This window comes from Pleurodeles waltl, chromosome 11 (assembly GCF_031143425.1).
Source record: "Pleurodeles waltl isolate 20211129_DDA chromosome 11, aPleWal1.hap1.20221129, whole genome shotgun sequence".
Classification (NCBI taxonomy): Eukaryota; Metazoa; Chordata; class Amphibia; order Caudata; family Salamandridae; genus Pleurodeles; species Pleurodeles waltl.
In genome coordinates this window covers 900,403,229-900,421,621 of record NC_090450.1, presented here as the reverse complement: position 1 = coordinate 900,421,621, position 18,393 = coordinate 900,403,229, and the positions used below count along the sequence as shown (strand labels likewise).

At 47.5% G+C, this 18,393-nt stretch overlaps 1 protein-coding gene across 5 annotated transcripts in view; it reads right to left on the bottom strand.

The window, feature by feature from the left end:
* Positions 1-18,393, bottom strand: part of HECTD4 (HECT domain E3 ubiquitin protein ligase 4) — a 1,724,100-nt gene that overhangs the window by 604,594 nt on the left and 1,101,113 nt on the right. For all 5 annotated transcript variants that reach the window (XR_011199486.1, XM_069214810.1, XM_069214812.1 and 2 more), the window contains exon 50: positions 4,880-5,117. Coding sequence is in view for 4 of the 5 variants with exons in the window: in XM_069214810.1 (XP_069070911.1) it covers positions 4,880-5,117 (238 nt within the window). In the remaining variant the exon portion in view is untranslated. The remainder of the gene's footprint in view (positions 1-4,879; positions 5,118-18,393) is intronic.

The window sequence follows — 18,393 nt, the reverse complement described above, 5'->3', positions numbered from 1 at the left end:
TCAGGGTGCAGAGCAAGAGTGAGGTACGGCCTAAAGGGGGAGAGTACTCGCCCTTTTGGCATATTTAGAGGTGTGCGCCAGGGCTGCGTTCTCGCCCCATTCCTATTCTCGATGTATATAAACAACCTAGAAAATGTGTTGGCTACTAACTGCAACGATCTACCCCAAATAGGCAAGCGCGCTGTCCCGGTCCTACTTTACGCAGATGATGCAGTTTTAATGGCCAGGACCCCGCTAGCCTTACAAAAATTATTAACTACTTGTATCACATTTATGTCACAACTGGGTCTTACTGTCAATCACTCAAAAACATTCATTATGAACCGTGGTGGGAAACGCGGCAAATCCTATAACATTACAACCGCGGAGGGGAGAGTAGAAACTGTGCGTTCCTTTTCCTATCTGGGCTTAATGTTTGACAATCAGGGCTCTTGGGCCAATTGTAGGAAGACAAAAAAAGCCCAGCTTATAAAAACAACGATGGCCTTAAGGTTTTTTTCTAAAAGAATAGGGGGGATTACCCCGCCAAACATGATAAAAATTTACAAAGCAAAGTGCATCCCAGCAGCCATGTACGGGTCCGGTATCTGGGGACATACCGATTGTAACCTGGTACAGTTTGTTGAAAACGACTTTTTAAAATATTTATTGATGGTTCCAAAAGGTACATCATCATACATAATTCATTCAGAACTGGGATCCCCTTTCATTATTGATTTGATAAAGATTCAACCCTTACTGTTATGGCACAAAATTTGGACCTCGGAACATACTGAACTAAATAAGGCCATTTTGACCGACTGTATGGAATCTATATACGCAACAAGGGTGCCTTGGCTAAAATACATTATGACTTTTTTTTTTAAACATGGGCAATAAAGCTTATTACACAAATCCAGCTCTCCTGGAAACAATCTCTAGGAAGGACCTGAGCGCTTTGGCATTAAAATATTTAGAAGATTTACGATGGGAGGCTGAATCAAAAAAGCCCACAGTCATTCATAATCAAATAATCTTGTCAACGGAGGCTATCCAGCCTTACCTGATGAACGTGACAAACCCCCGCCACCGTTTTGCGCTCACCAGACTGAGGCTGGATACATTCCATCGACTAGTAACCTTCCCAACCATGAATGATTGGAGCACCACCTTGAAGGCCTGCCCCTGTGACGCAAAGGCACTACAAACCAAAATCCACGTGGTTTTATTTTGCAAATTGTACGCCAAGCAAAGCGCCTAGTAGCCCCTCTCTTAAGGCTAATCAACCTCCCTCAGTGTCGTACTGCGTACGCTAGCCTCCAGGTTCTATCATCCATAGAGATGTGTGGAACCTTGGCCAATTTTTTATGCTCCGTACTAAGCACAAGAAAGCGCATGGGGGTAGCAACATAACTTGAACTATTTTAGACCTTTTATTATCGTAAATCATTAAGATTTTAGCCTATTTATTGTATTTATTTATTGTATATTGTATATTAAAATGTAAAATATCGTTACTTTTATGACTTGTTGAAAGTCGAATAAAGTCTTTGTACTACTACTACTACTACATGTACCCTTTCACTACAGGTCACTGCACCAGGTCACTGTAAGTCACCCCTATAGTAGGCCCTCTTAGCCCAGAGGGCAGGGTGCAACTACCTGTGTACGAGGACCCGCCTGCATGAGCAGAGGTGCCCCTACAAACTCCAGCTCCATTACAATGGACTTCCTAAGTGCGGGGAAGCAATTTTACCTGTAAATTGGATACAGGTCACTAACTGTGTCCAGCTACATAATATTAACTCTGAACCTGGGCATGTTTGGTATCAAACATGTTGGAATCATACCCTAATACTGTTGCCAGTACTGGCATGTATGATTACATCGCTCTGGTGACTCTTTAGATGACCCCCAGCATTTCTCCTACTAGTCTTCTGGTGCATTCTGGGAAGCCCGTGCTGTTGTCACCCCTCAGACAGGTTTCTCTCCTACTGCTGCTTGACCAGCTCAGGCAGAGGAAGGCATAACAAAACATTTCCTGTGGGAGAGGGAGGCAACACCCTTTCCCTTTGAAATAGGTGTTACATGGCTTGGGAGGTTGAGCCTCCACAAGCCACCAGTATGCTTTGAAGGGCACATTTCGTACCCTCCTTGCATAAACTGGTTTGCATCAGTCAAAGGACCCCCAGTCCCCGCTCCAGCACGAATCAGGACAAAGGAAAAGGTAGTGACCACTCTCCTGTCCGTCACCTCCCTAGGGGTGGTGCCCAGAGCTCCTTCAGGTGGCCACTTGATCCTACCATCTTGAATCCAAGGTGGACTGAGGACCCTTGGAGCATCTGAGTGGCCAGGTCAGATAGGTGACATCACAGCCCGCTCCTGATAGGTGGTCACCCTGCTAGGTGACCAATCCATGTTCCTGGGTGGGTCCTCCGATTTGACGTGCACGATTCGAGCAGGACTCCTCTGCATCGTTCACTTCATCTTCTGGCCACTGGGACTGCAAATGGACCCTCCAGGAACTGACAATCTGCAACATCTGTGACGACTCCACTCTGCAACATTGTTTCTCCAGCTCCTTCCAGCAACTGCAACATTTCCCTGGCTGTGAATCCTCTGAGGATGGATTCTGCATCACAGGTCGTGGTCTGGAGTAGTCCCCTTGTTCCTCAATAGCGGCTGTCCCACTTGGAAGACTAAGTTCCTCGCAGGACAGTACCCCTGTGCACCCGTACCTCTGTGCACCACAATTTTTGCACCTGCCAATGCTTCTTTGCTCCTCCTTAAAGGTATCTTCAGGTTCCGAGTAGCCCTGGCCCCTAGCACTTCTTTCTGCAAACTACAATCTCCTACCTGCTGCTCCAGCGACGAGGGACTCCTCTTCAGGTGTGCTGAGTGGGCCTCACTGCAACTCCTGTGCCTGCTGCCAGTGGGTTGCCTGTGAGGGCTGCCTCCGCTTCTTGTGACTCTCCCAGCTGCTGAGGGTCACCCCGGACTCCCCTCCTTGGGTCGAGTCCTTGGGACCTTGCTGGTCTTCTTCAGCCTTGCAAGCATTCTTCTCCGTCTCTTGATCTGCCAAGGTTTGTTGGTGGTTTTCCAGCACCACTAACCGACTGCATCATGACTGCCGACGTCGGACATCACTTGCATCAATTCTGGGACTTCTCTTCATCTCCTGTGCTGCATTGCAGACCTTCGTCCACCGTGGACCTGGTCCTGCATCCACAGAAGGGTGGGTAGTGGTTCCTGCCACAGCCGGACACTCCAACACGAACTGGACTTGGTCCTCCTACTTTAAATGTCCCCTTCCGTTAGTATCCACCTTTGGGTTCTTTCAATCTTGGTTGCAAAATAATTTTCCAAATTCCTCCTGTTGGTAGTGGGTAAACCAACAGGAGGTCTTGGTCGCTAGGGGTCACTCTGGTACTCACCTCTTGGGTTTCCTAGTCTCTCCAGCTCTTGTCTACTGATTACACGCCCTTGGGTGGAGGACTGCCTTTCACAATCCACTCTCTCAGTATATGGTTTGGCCCTCCCCTAGGGCCTTCAATATCTGCTATTGCTTTTACCAATGCTTATTGCTTTCTATGCTATTTACTGATTGCTATTGTGTATATAATATTATGTTTACTAACCTCCAATTGGGGAATTGCCTATTCAGTATTTTAGTGTTTGTGTTACTATAATAAAGTACCTTTATATTTGTAACAGTGTATGGTTCTTTCATGTGTAAGTGCTGTGTGACTGTAGTGGTATTGAAGGAGCTTTGCATGTCTCCTAGATAAGTCTTGGCTGCTCATCATCAGCTACCTCTAGAGAGCCCTGGCTTCTTAGACACTGCCTACACTTCACTAATGGGGGATACCTGGACCTGGTATAAGATAACACCATAGGTGAGCACCACACACTAGGCCAGCTTCCTACACAGAGGACTCCCCTGACCGGGACCGGATCCAACGAAGATTCACGCCCCTGCACCCCCAGCCCCCTAGCCTTGGGGAATCCGACTGACTGTCCAGCAACATTCAGCGGGCGCCTCTCCTGCCTGCCCAGCCTTTGGTTTCCCAGAACTGACGCCCTGGACCCAGCCTGCAGCATTTTTCTACCAAGCACCCCCAGTCCTCATGGGATTCCATTGCAAACCCAACACCTACTTTGAACTCTGCACCCAGCCAGCCCCATGTTGCTGGTGGTGCACATGTGGGGTCAGCCTAAACCTTAACCTTTGGACATCCTAACCCTTGAAGACTGGAATCGTAAGTCATGTACTTACCTGTTAACTGTGCTAACACTTCTCCCCCCAACCCCACCCTCCAGGACTCTATTGACTCCTATGAAAAAGTGCACTGTCAACTTTAAAAAAAAGAAAAGTGTTACTGCTTTATGTGCAAAACCTAAACAAAGTACATTTGATACACTTGTCTGATACTAACTTACAACTGTACTTACCTGCAACAAAGACCTTCTGGTTCTATTAATAAAGTAACAAAATATATTTTTGCTATATAAAAACAACTGGCCTGGAGTTAGTCATTGAGTGTGTGTGCCTCATTTCTTGTGTGTACTGTGTGTGTACAACAAATGCTTTGCCCTACTCTATGATAAGCCTAAGCTGCTCGACCACTGTACCACAAAAGAGCGCATTAGTATTACCTACTTTAGCACCTGTTAAGCCTCTGGGAAACCCCTGAACTCTGTGTACACCATACCTCATTTTGGTATATTCTATATGGAGCCAGCTTCCTACAGGGACTGATTTGGCTTTAATAGAATGCTTTAGCTGAGATGTTTGAAAGTATTGGCAATGTTGTGTTATCAATGCACAAAACACACACAGATTGCTAAAAAGTAGAAACAACTTCTGTGATACACTGTGAAATAAAAAAGGATCACCTACGTTGCTGAATTGTTGCAACAGCTGCAATCCTGCAGGGTGGCCCATGCGTTCCAGGATCAGAGGCTATGCTTGTACCAGCATCATTATCACTGTCCGAAGCCATAGCAAAAGGCAATGCTTCGAAGTTGGCACTGATCTCTTCTGCTAGGTCAATGCACAAGTCAGCGGCGTTTCTGTGCAACTGGCCTTCTGCATAGGCAAACTGGCGAGATCCAAAGTTGGCACGGATTTTAGTATTCTAAAAAATATGTAACAAAATATTTCAGAATAAAGATTAGGACAAAGTTTTGATTTTTACTGTGAAATTTCTTATAATCCACTGTTCCATAATGTGTACTTTTAGTGACTGCCATAAAGTATAGTAATCATGCAATGTCAATCACCATCGGAATCATAGTAGGTCGTGCACTTGTTTATGATGAAAAGTGTATATAGCATGGATAAAGCCACAGTCTTGAAAAAAAAAATCGATATATATTTTTTTTTTAAACATCAGTTGCTAAACTGTGTAACTGTGTGTCGGACACATCATACCCAAACACGTGTTTAATGCTGAAACACAGATGTGTTAATACAAAGCCAGGACCTCTTTGGGGCACCCTTGATAAACAAGACCGAATGCCGATATTAATAAAAAGGGAAGAGCAACGACGATTCAACTCTGACCATGGAGACAGCACAGTGACTTAAAAATCAACTAATCTGAAAGCCACACCAATTTTCGAGTGTAGCCTAAAGGATGTACAATCAGAGCAAATCTGTCTCAAAGGAAATGGAATAATGAGAACAGTAGAAATTGCCTCGAAATGAGAACAGTAGAAATTGCCTCGAAATGAGAACAGTAGAAATTGCCTCGAAAGGAATTACTTTCTCCTGGCCCTTGATATCGATCATTCACCCCTGGATTGGAATCACATGCAACATATAAAGGACTACAACAGAGACCTCAAAAAAATGTCAGTGCCAGCACCTGCTTCTCAAGTCAGGCCCCATTACACTACCCCAGCCTAGACGTGTACCCCCCTCCCCCCCAACACAACCGGTTGCAACATTGCCTTACCTATGGAAGAGAGATGCTGGAGTTATGTTGGGAATAAGGATAAGCAGGGACTAATAGTATCGGAGTAGCCATGAACCCATAATGTGCTGAGAAGGAGAGACCAGATATGCGATGCAGCTCCGTGGGCTTTATAAACATGGACATTTAAGAGACAAACACAAGAGAACTTCCCTGACCCCTATTTGCTCAGAATGTCTACTGTCAACGAAGTACCCTGGGGCCTGGAATCTCAACAGCAACCTAAATGATAATTACAACAAACACTACCTACATTTGTTGGACAATGAAACATCAGGCACTACACAGTACTGTCAGATCAGTTACTGCCAAAAACTACCTCGGTTATGGTTGAAGGTGCTGCCTCTTTCGATATCATTTTGGTTTTGCATGAATTATGGTTAACGATATATTGGAACAAGGGATATGAAGAATTTCATCGATTTGTTAACTGCTGATAAATAAAGTTTCTGAAGAATTTTACAAATCATTACCTATATGAGCAATTTATCAGATGTTTTCAAACTGATATACAATGCCACTTAATCTTGGACACGCTATATTGTCTACATTCATTAGTAGGCCTGCAGTAGCTTCCCGTTTATCACCTATTTAACTTAGATTAATATCCCCAGACACCACATTGGTAAAATTAAAATTAAAAAGATGGGTACCAAAATAAAACAAAGGTCCTTTCTGGTGTAAATCTTTTAACAAGAAGCAAGGATGTTTCCAGAAACTTATGTGCTGCCTATGATCCTTAGGCGCACCACGATAGATGCACAGCACAGTTTGTGCCTGTTGGAAAGGTGTGCATGGAGCAGACCAGGGATAATAATAAGCTCATCTAACAAGTTACTTAACTTTGGTAACGCATTATCTGGTAGAGACTCTATCTAGCTGCAGATCCCTTACCTGTAGAATTTCCTAGCATCAGCTTGAAATCCAGATTTTTACAGAGCAATACCCTTAAACGCGCCATTGGCTGGCTTCGTTCGGATCCGCGCAGCATCGCCAGTGTCGTTGGAGCCGTCTTTGATGTCACGGTCACCTATAAAGGCACCACCCAGGAGTGTGTACATCCGTTAGTTTTCCACAAACCTCCACGCCAAAAGCGCAGAGCCATGAAAAGAACCAACAGTTTGTCTGTGCTAAAAAGCTAGGGCCCTGAAAGGGACAATCCTTAACCCTAGCAGAAGTGTTTGCAGAGCGGGGAGGCATGGGTGGGTGTAAAGAATCTGCAGCTAGATACTCTCTACCAGATGATGCGTTATTGAGGGTAAGTAACCTGTTCATCTGATAGAGACTTCTATCTGCAGATTCCTTACCTTTAGAATAGATACCTGTAAGGAAATGCCTCCTTGGTATGGTTACCCCCTGACGTTTTGCCTTTGATGATGCTAAGTTATGATTTGAATGTGTGCTGGGACCCTGCTAATCAGGCCCCAGCACCGGTGTTCTTTCCCTAAACGTTACTTTGGTCTCCACAAATGGCACAACCCTGGCACCCAGGTAAGTCCCTTGTAACTGGTACCCCTGGTACCAAGGGCCCTGATGCCAGGGAAGGTCTCTAAGGGCTGCGGCATGTCTTATGCCAACCTAGGGACCCCTCACTCAGCACATGCACACTGCCTCTCAGCTTGCCATGCCAACCTCACACTGCATGTGGCACAAGTAAGTCACCCCTCTAGCAGGCCTTACAGCCCTAAGGCAGGGTGCACTATACCACAGGTGAGGGCATATGTGCATGAGCACTATGCCCCTACAATGTCTAAGCAAAACCTTAGACATTGTAAGTGCAGGGTAGCAATAGGTGTATATGGTCTGGGAGTTTGTCAAACATGAAATCCACAGTACCATAACGGCTACACTGAAAACTGGGAACTTTGGTATCAAACTTCTCAGCACAATAAATGCACACTGATGCCAGTGTATAATTTATTGTAAAATACACCCAGCGGGCATCTTAGAGATGCCCCCTGAAAACATACCCGACTTCCAGTGTAGGCTGACCAGTTTCTGCCAGCCTGCCACACACCAGACATGTTGCTGGCCACATAGGGAGAGTGCCTTTGTCACTCTGTGGCCAGGACCAAAGCCTGTACTGGGTGGAGGTGCTTCTCACCTCCCCCTGCAGGAACCGTAACACCTGGTGGTGAGCCTCAAAGGCTCACCCCTTTTGTTACAGCGCCCCAGGGCATCCCAGTTAGTGGAGATGCCCGCCCCTCCAGCCACTGCCCCCACTTTTGGTGGCAAGGCTGGAGGAGATAATGAGAAAAACAAGGAGGAGTCACCCACCAGTCAGGACAGCCCCTAAGGTGTCCTGAGCTGAGGTGAACCCTGCCTTGAGAAATCCTCCATATTGAGTTTGGAGGATTCCCCCAATAGGATTAGGGATGTGCCCCCCTCCCCACAGGGAAGAGGCACAAAGACAGTTAAGCCACCCTCAAGGACAGTAGCCATTGGCTACTGCCCTCCCAGACCTAAACACACCCCTAAATTCAGTATTTAGGGGCACCCCAGAACCTAGGAAACTAGATTCCTGAAACCTGAAGAAAGAAGAAGGACTGCTGACCTACAAGCCTGCAGAGAAGGAGGAAGACAACAACTGATTTGGCCCCAGCCCTACCGGCCTGTCTCCAACTTCAAAAACCTGCTCCAGCGACGCATCCGACAGGGACCAGCGCCCTCTCAAGCCTCAGAGGACTGCCCTGACCCCCAGGACCAAGAACCTCCAGTGAGCAGCGGCTCTTCTCAACAATCTGCGACTTCTTTGCAACAAAGAAGCAACTTTAAAGACTTCATGTTTTTGCCGGAAGCGTGAGACATCCCACTCTGCACCTGACACCCCCGGCTCGACCTGCAGAAAACCAACACCTCAGGGAGGACTCCCCGGCAACTGCGAGCCTGTGAGTAACCAGAGACGACCCCCCTGAGCCCCCACAGCGACGCCTGCAGAGAGAATCCAGAGGCTCCCCCTGACCGCGACTGCCTGTAACAAGGGACCCGACACCTTCAACCAACACTGCACCCGCAGCCCCCAGGACCTAAAGGAACTGAACTCCAGTGCAGGAGCGACCCCCAGGCGACCCTCTGCCTAGCCCAGGTGGTGGCTGCCCCAAGGAGCCCCCCCTGTGCCTGCCTGCATCATTGAAGTGACCCCGGGGTCCCTCCATTACTTCCTATCTAGAACCCGATGCCTGTTTGCACACTGCACCCGGCCGCCCCTGTGCCGCTGAGGGTGTACTTTCTGTGCCTTCTTGTGTCCCCCCGGTGCCCTACAAAACACCCCTGTTCTGCCCCCCTGAGGACGTGGGTACTTACCTGCTGGCACCCCTGTTCTCCATTGAAGCCTATGTGTTTTGGGCACCTCTTTGACCTCTGCACCTGACCGGCCCTGAGCTGCTGGTGTGGTAACTTTGGGGTTGCCTTGAACCCCCAACGGTGGGCTACCTTGGACCCAACTTTGAGACTTGTAAGTGTTCTACTTACCTTCAAACCTAACCTTTACTTACCTCCCCCAGGAACTGTTTATTTTTGCACTGTGTCCACTTTGAAAATAGCTTATTGCCATTTTTACAAAGACTGTATATGATATTTCTTTTATTCAAAGTTCCTAAAGTATGTAAGTGAAGTACCTTACATTTAAAGTATTACTTGTAAATCTTGAACCTGTGATTCTTAAAATAAACTAGGAAAAGATATTTTTCAATATAAAAACCTATTAGCCTGGAGTAAGTCTTTGAGTGTGTGTTCCTCATTTATTATTGCCTGTGTGTGTACAACAAACGCTTAACACTACCCTCTGATAAGCCTATTGCTCGACCACACTACCACAAATTAGAGCATTAGAATTATCTCTTTTTGCCACTATCTTACCTCTAAGGGGAACCCTTGGATTCTGTGTACACTATTTCTTACTTTGAAATAGTATATACAGAGCCAACTTCCTACAATACCCAAGCCATAACCTCCTGGTGGTGGGATGAGGACAGATTTTCTCACTTTAAAAAGTCCTGCAGGACCGAACTGGCAAAGGGACCATCTCTGCAGACCTGATTTTCCAGGTAGTAACATCTTGTGAACATGTGCAAGGATGCTCACGTCCCTGCCTGACAGATGTCCAGGACTGGAACACATCGTGCTAACGCAGTGGTAGAAGCCTTGCCCCTGGTGGAATGAGCTCTCATGCCCTCAGGATGCTGCTTCTTGGCTAGCGCACAGCACATTTTAATGCAGCAAACCACCCCACGTGAAATAGTTTGTTTCTGCCCTGCTCGACCTGTCGCTGTTCCAAGGTACATCACAAAGAGTTGGTCATCTTCCTGAACTTTTTTGTGCGGTCAAGGTAGAACGACAATGATCTTTTTCAGTCAGCTGGTGGAGTCACTTCTCTTGCTTAGAGGGGTGCGGTGGAGTAAAGAAGGTGGGCACGGTGATGTTCTGACCCAGGTGAAATGGAGTCACCACCTTCGGGAGCAAAGACACACAAGTCTGAAGTACCACCTTGTCCGGGAACATGGTGAGATACAGCGGCTTAGATGATGGAGCTTGCATCTCACTCACCCTCCTGGCAGATGATATAGCCACTAACAAGACTGTCTTGATGATGAGTAGCCAGAGGGGATAGTTGTGCAGTGGCTCAAAGAGAGCACAAATAAGAAAAGTGAGGACCAGATTTAAGTCCCACTGAGGCATGACAAATGGCGTAGGAGGATACATATGTACAAGTCATTTAAGAAATGCATTTCCAATTGGAGATTTGAATAATGAAGGCTGATTGGGCAGCTGAACCAATGCCGATAAGGTAGAAGGATACCCTTTGAGAGTGTCCAATGAACAGACCTGCTGGGCAAGGGTTAAGACAAATAGAAGAATGTCAGAGAGAGAAGCAGAAAGAGGATCATTAGATCTTTCTGTACAATAATAGACAAAGTGTTTCCAATGGCAGGTGTATATCATCTTGGTAGAGGGACGCCTGGCTGCCAGAATAACTTTACAGACTTCAGGAGGAAGGTCAAATGCTGTCAACTGCCGACACTCAATCTCCACGCATTAAGGCGCAGAGTTAACATGTTGAGGTAGAGAACCTTCTATAGGAAAATATCCTGTTTTTGCCATGGTTACCCCCATTTTTGGTCTACTGTCAGTGTGATTTGACTGTTTTCCCTGGGATCCTGCTAACCAGGACCCCAGTGATTGTGCTCTCTCCCTCTAACTTTGGTTGCTTAAGACTTGGCACACCCCACAATTGGCATACTGGTGCCTCCATACAAGTCCCAAGTATATGGTACTTACGTACCTAGGGCACTGGGGCAGTAGCGGTTCCCCATGGGCTGCAGTATGCATTGTGCCACACATGGCAGCCCATGAAAAACATGTCTGCAGGCATGCCATTGCAGCCTGAGTGAAAAGGTACATGCACCCTTTCACTACAGGTCACTGCAACAGGTCACTAGGTCACCACTAAGGTTGGCCCTCCCAGCCCAGACGGCAGGGTGCAGGTACCTGTGTGTGAGGGTACCACAGCATGAGCAGAGGTGCCCCTACAAACTCCAGCTCCAATACCCTGCGCTCTGTAAGTGCAGGGAAGCCATGGAACCCATGTACTGGACACAGGTCACCAGTTGTGTCAAGCAACATAATGGCAACTCCAAATCTGGGCATGTTTGGCATTAAACATGTTGGAATCATACCCCAATACTGTTGCCAGTATTGGTTTTATGATTCCATGCACTCTGGGGGCTCGTTAGAGGACCCCCAGCATTGTTCCTACTAGTCTTCTGAGGTATTCCAGACAGCCAGCGCTGCTGCCACCGCTCAGACAGGTTTCTGCCCTCCTGCTGCTTGACCAAGCTCAGGCAGAGGAAGGCAGAACAAAGGATTTCTGGTGGGAGAAGGAGGTAACACCGTCTCCCCTGGAAATAGGTGTTACATGGCTTGGGAGGGGTAGCCTCCCCAAGACACAAGTATGCTATGAAGGGAACATTTGGTGCCCTCCTTGCATAAAATGGTTTGCACCAGCCCAGTGACACCCGGTCTTTGCTCTGGAGCTAATCTAGACAGAGGAAAGGGGAGTGACCACTCCCCTGTCCATCACCAACCCAGGGGTGGTACCCAGAGCTCCGCCAGGTGGGCACTTGATTCTGCCATCTTGAATCCAAGGTAGGAAGAGGCACCTGGGAGCATTTGAGTGGCCAGGTCAGGTAGGTGACGTCACAGCCCCCTACTGATAGGTGGTCTCCTTGCTGGGTGACCAATCCCCCTTCTTGGGCTATTTAGGCTCTCCCTCTTGGGTGGGTCCTCAGATTGGATGTGCAAGATTCCAGCAGGACTCCTCTGCATCATTTTCTTCATCTTCTAGTTACTGGGCCTGCAACTGGACCCTTCAGGAACTGACAATTTGCAACTTCAGAGACGACTCTACTCTGCAACATTGTTTCTCTGACTCCTTCCAGTAACTGTAACATTTCCCCAGCTGTGCATCTTCTGAGGGCGACGAGTCTTCAGCCTGCACAAGAAGTAAGAATGAATCTCCTTTGGAGTGAAGGTGTCACTCCCCTGCATCCGCAGGCACCAACTGCAAGACAACTGGCTGCATGGATCTTCGCTCCTCCGGAGATGCGTGAATCCTGCATCACAGGTGTTGGTCGGGAATAGTCCCCATGGTCCTCTCTACCAGCTGTCCAACTTGGGAGATGGTAAGCCCTTGCCTTTCCTTGCAGGACAGTACCCCTATGCTCTGTGACTATTGCAGCTACCAAGGCTTGTTTGTTCCTCCCCCAAGGGACCTTCAGGCTCTGTGTCGCCACGGCCTCCAGCACTCCTTCCTGCAAAGCACAGTCTCCTGCCTGCTGCTCAAGCGACGTGGGACTCCTCTTGAGATGTGCTGAGTGGGCCTCATTACAACTCCTGTGCCTGCTGCCAGTGGGTTGCCTGTGGGGGCTGTCTCCTCTTCTTGTGACTATCCCAGCTGCTGATTGACACCCCAGACTCTCCTCCTTGGGTTGAATCCCCTGGACCGTGCTGGTCCTCTCCAGCCTTGCAAACCTTTTCTGTCTCTTGCATTTGCCAAGGCTTGTGGGTGGTTTTCCAGCACCACTGACCGGCTGCATCTCAACCACCGACATGGAACATCACTTGCATCTCTTCTGGGACTCCTCTTTGGCTCCTGTGCTGCACTGCTGACCTCCTTCGTCCACCGTCAACCTGGTCCTCCATCCACAGAAAAGTGGGTAGAGGCTCCTGCCACAACCGGACACTCCAACTCAAACTGGACTTGGTCCCCTTCCTTTGCAGGTCCTCTTCTGTTAAGATCCACCTATGGGTTCTTCCAGTCTTGTTTGGATCTTGCACAATCCTTTTCCTAAGTCCTCTTGTTGGTTTTGGAAAAAACAGGTACTTACCTCTGCTCTCCTGGTTGCTAGGGGTCAATCTGTACTCACCTCTTGGGGTTCCTAGTTCCTCCAGCTCTCTTCTACTGTATCCACTTTCTTGGGTGGGGGGACTGCCTTTCACATTCCACTTTCTTAGTATATGGTTTGGCCCTCCACTAGGGCTTTCACTATTTGCTATTGCTTTTACCAATGCCTATTGCTTTCTATGCTATTTACTGATTCCTAATGTATAAGTAATAGTGTGTTTACTTACCTTCTGTTGGGGTAGTGCCTACACAGTATTTTAGTGTTTGTGTTATATGTTACAGAAATAAAGGTACTTTATTATAGTAACATTGTGTGGTTCTTTCATGTGTGTAATGGCTGCGTTACTGTAATGGTATTGCATAAGCTTTGCATGTCTGCTAGATAGGTCTTGGCTGCTCATCCACAACTACCCCTAGAGGGCCCTGGCTTCCTAGACACTGCCTACACTTCACTAATAGGAGATACCTGGAACTGGAATAAGGTGATAACACCGCAGATGCTCACCACACACCAGCCCATCTTTCTACATCTTCCCTTGCTGCTGCAACAAAAGATCATCCTCAAGGAGCAGCCTGACTGGATCTATGCTCATTTTCAGATGCTCGGGATACCAAACTCTCTGTACCCAATCCGGAGCCACAAGAATTCCTTGGGCCTGGTTGTTCTTGATCTTCTTGTGGGCTCTGGGCAGAAGTAGTATGGACAGAAAGGCGTACAGGAGGCCTGAATTCCACTCAGGACGAAAAGCGTCACCGATTGTCACCAGGGCAGTGCACGCTCTATTGGTGACTAGAATACAAAAACCCAGCACTCTCAAAACAACGGAATTTATGCATCGTGCTGATATGTTGTGGTTTAACCTTTTGCATTGCAGAGTTCAATCCTAAAGACTTATTTTTAATGTACTTACAAATGATTTTCATTTGCAATTTCTTGCTGTAGGCTTTCAGAGTGTGTTAGGGTGTGGTCCCTTTCCAGGGCTTTCTAGAGACTTTCCCTGCAACATGCCTGGGTGTGGTTGTGGGCTGGGCCAAGACTCTATAAAAAGGAGCCAGCCCAGCTCCAAGTGCTCACTATTCAGAGGTCCCGGTGCAGAGCAGCAGCTACTTCCTGAGCTCCTGTCCCGGTGGCCTATTTGATCTTCCAGACATCTGACTTTCATTCTTCATTTTGAGAGCCTTGTTCTGGGCGGTAAGACGTGGTTGGGCTGGCCTCCCGATGCCGTTATCGAGAACTCTCATGTTCTTGGGCCTAATTCCTTTATGATTTGACAGAGTACTTTGCGCGTGTGAAATATGCGCTTGAGTGTTTGTGACATTTGCAGGGTGACTTGCGAATCGGCAAGACGCGCGATTCGTTTTATGATAATTTTAACTTGTTATTCATTGCACGCTACCATTTCTTGACAGTAGCATGGTGGCTTAAGAATCGGCAAGACGCGCAATTCGTTTTATGGTGTTTTAACTTTGTTGTTCATTGCGTGCTACCATTTCTTGACATTTACATGGTGGCTTATGAATCAGCAAAAGACGCACAATTCGTTTCATTGTACTTTGATCTTGTTATTCATTGTGAGCTGTTATTTCTTGGCATTTGCATTGTGGTTTACGAATCAACAAGACGTGCGATTCGTTTAATGATGATTTGACTTTGATATTCATTGCGTACTACCATTTCTTGGCTTTTTACATGGTGACACTCGAATCGGCAAGACACACAATTCTCTCCTCAAGTTTAATTCATGCTGTTTATTGAATGCCACTATTCTAAGATATTTATCCTGTAATATTCGAGTTGACAAGTTATGTGATTTGTTTTTCCTGAATCCATATTGTGTTATTCATGGTGCACAATCCTTTTATGGTGTTTACTATAGATATATATATAGAAATCTACAATATGCACAATTTGTGGTGAAACATTTTAAGAGTACACAGAAGATCAGAGTGTCTAGATGCAATATTGAATGGTCCTAGTATGCATTCTCAAAAAAGGATTTATTTGACTGGTTTAAAATTTAGTCAGAATGTTTTTATGATTCTCATGTAAAGGAAAGTACTTGAATAAGAAAGTTTTCCTTTAATCCATCTTGATTCCCTTACAGGTATCCGGCCATTTTGAAACTTAGTCATTTTAAACTTAATTCTTAGATTGTTCATGTTTTCAGAATGACTATGCTTAGATTCATAGTCTAGCATTGATTTCAGGAGATATAATTTTCATATTGTGTGTTCTAACCTTTTTCTTACTACAGGTCTACTTCCCAGCTGTTTCCCTTCCTAATCCCCTCTTCCCCTCTTGAACTCTCTTAGCCTCTGTGATTTATCTATCAGAGTCTTGGAGCTGTTCAGTGGTGGACGTGTTGGGAACGTGCGCAGACCCCGAGGATCTTGTGACTCTGACACTGATGTTGCGCATTCGCTGTGGAGGCGAACAGGTCTAACCAAGGCTCTCCCCACTGCTGAAAGATTCCTTGTACCACCTCCGGATGGAGATACCATTCGTAATCCACTAGGCATCGATGACTGAGTTTGTCCGCGCTGGCGTTCATGGAACCTGCCAGGTGTTGAACCACCAGGGTTATGCCCGGCTGTTCCAGCCATTTACAGAGACGCAGAGCCTCTTGACAAAGGGTCCAAGACACCACACCGCCCTGCTTGTTGCAGTACCACATTGCAGTGGTGTTGTCCGTGAACACCTGCACTATCTTCCCTTTTACAACAGGAAGAAATGCTTCAATGCCAGTTGGATCATCCGGAGCTCCTCCAAGTTGATATGGAGTCCGGATTCCGCTGGAGACCAGAGGCCTCTTGATCTCCGCCTCTCCCAGAGGGCCATCTCATCCCAGAAGTGACGCATCTGTCACTACTGTGAGATCTGGCTGGGAAAGGGAGAGAAGTCTACTTCTAACCCAACCGCAGTTCACTAACCACCACTGCAGGTCTTTTGCAGTTCACTCCAATATCTGAACCGTGTCGGTAAGATTTCTGTGATGCTGCGCCCACTGAAACTTCACGCCCCACTGCAGAGCCCTCATATGTCACCTGGCATGTTTGACTGCATGTCTGACTAACAGGATGCAGAAAGCCATGAGTCCCAACAGCCTCTGAGTCTGTCTCACCGAAATCCAGGAGAGAGGCCGAAACATTGGAATCATAACCTGAATATCCTGGAGTCGCTGCTTTTCGGGAGGATAAACCCGAAATTACAGAGTGTCTAGAACGACTACGATGAAAGGGAGCTTCTGAGAGGGAGTCAGGTGTGACTTTGTCACGTTTACAGTGAAACCCAGCGAATGCAAGACGTTTGCTGTCGTCGGAAGGTGGCTGACGAGAGCCTAGGGTGTAGAAGCCTTCAATAGCCAGTCGTCGAGGCAGGAGAAGACTGAATCCCTAACTTGCGCAGATAAGCTGCTACCACTGCCATCACCTTGGTAAACACCCGAGGGGCACTGGTGAGGCAGAAGGGGAGCAAGGTAAACTGAAAGTGCTTGTGGCCCACCTCGAACCGCATGTAACGCCTGTGGGCGGACAGGATGGAGATGAGAAAATACGCATCCTACAAGTCCAATGCTACCATCCAGTGTCCTTGGTCTAGGGCAGACAAGACCTGAGCAAGAGTGAGCATCTTGAATTTCTCCTTTTTGAGGAAGAGACTGACATCCCTTAAAGCCAAGAAAGGGCTAAGACCCTTGTTCTTTTTTGGAATGAGAAAAGAGCAGGACTAACAATCACTGTCTACTTCTGACATTGGGACCCTTTCTATGGCTCCCTCGAGGAGCAAGATTAAATGATCCTCCATCAACCATTCTTTAAATGGAGGGCTAGGGGGAGAGAAAGACTGGAAGAGGAGGGAACAGCCCTTCTGTATGATCTGCAAGACCTATTTGTCCCATGTTATGGACCGCCAGTTAGGGAGATTAATTTGAATCCTCCCATCAAACAGGACAAACAAGGTCTTGCAGAACCATACTAGGAGGGCTTGGGTGCTGTGGAAGAGGGGGGCTGTGTGGCGGCTGACCTCTGGCTAGACTCTCTGGGTCTGAAGGCACCACAACCTCATCCTAGCATTGGATGCTGTGATGATGGAGGACGGTGGCTGACCTGTGGTTGGTGTGGTACCCCACCCCTTCCGAAGCCTTGAAAGGGGTGAAAGGCAGACTGCTGGCAAACAGTTGCCGAGAGGCCCAAGTATCTGGCCATAGCTAGAGTCCTTTAACCACTCAGACACAGAGTCTGCCTTTTCTCCAAATAGGCGTGAGCCATTGAAGGGTATGTCCATAAGGTTTGCCTGGACAGCCCCCAAAAAGCCATCGTACGAAGCCAGCTGTGGCGACTATGGACCACTGTTAAATAAATTGCCTTGCCCACCGAGTCTGTCGTGTCCAAATCACACCGAATCGTAAACTTGGCTGCAACTCTCCTATCCTCGACAGCTTGAGTAAGAGTGTCCTGTACGCCCTCCCGGACTTGGGGCAGCACCTGTGCCACCACATCCCATAAAGTATGGGCAAAATGGCCCAATAGGCATGAGGTTTTTACGGACCTCAATGCCAGGCTGGAGGAAGAAAACAACTTCTTCCCAAGTTGGTCCAGCCTACCTATTCGTGCACCACGAGAAGTGGAGGCTTGGACCACCAAGCTCTCCGGAGTGGGGTGTTGGGTGAGAAAACTAGAGTCAGTCGATGGCGGTAGCTGATTGTCCTATTTACAGGAGCCCCTGTGCTGGGTTTGGACCACGTCCCCAGCAGGACATCAGTAAGGGCTTCGTTGAAAGGTAACATCAGCTCCGATGTAGCAACCACCGGCTGAAGCCCCTCTGTCAGAATGTTAGTCCTGAACAGCACCATACGCAGCTTTAGGTTCAAGCCCTCAGCTATTCTACGCACTACCATGGAATATGAAGCTCCCTCCTCCGTAGCCACAGGAGGAGGTTAGAGCATAACAGTATCTGGAGAAGTATCCAGTCCAATGGCTTCCCCTAGATCCTCATACCAGTCCTGTTCCTGCTTCAAACTTACTCAGAAGGGTCCT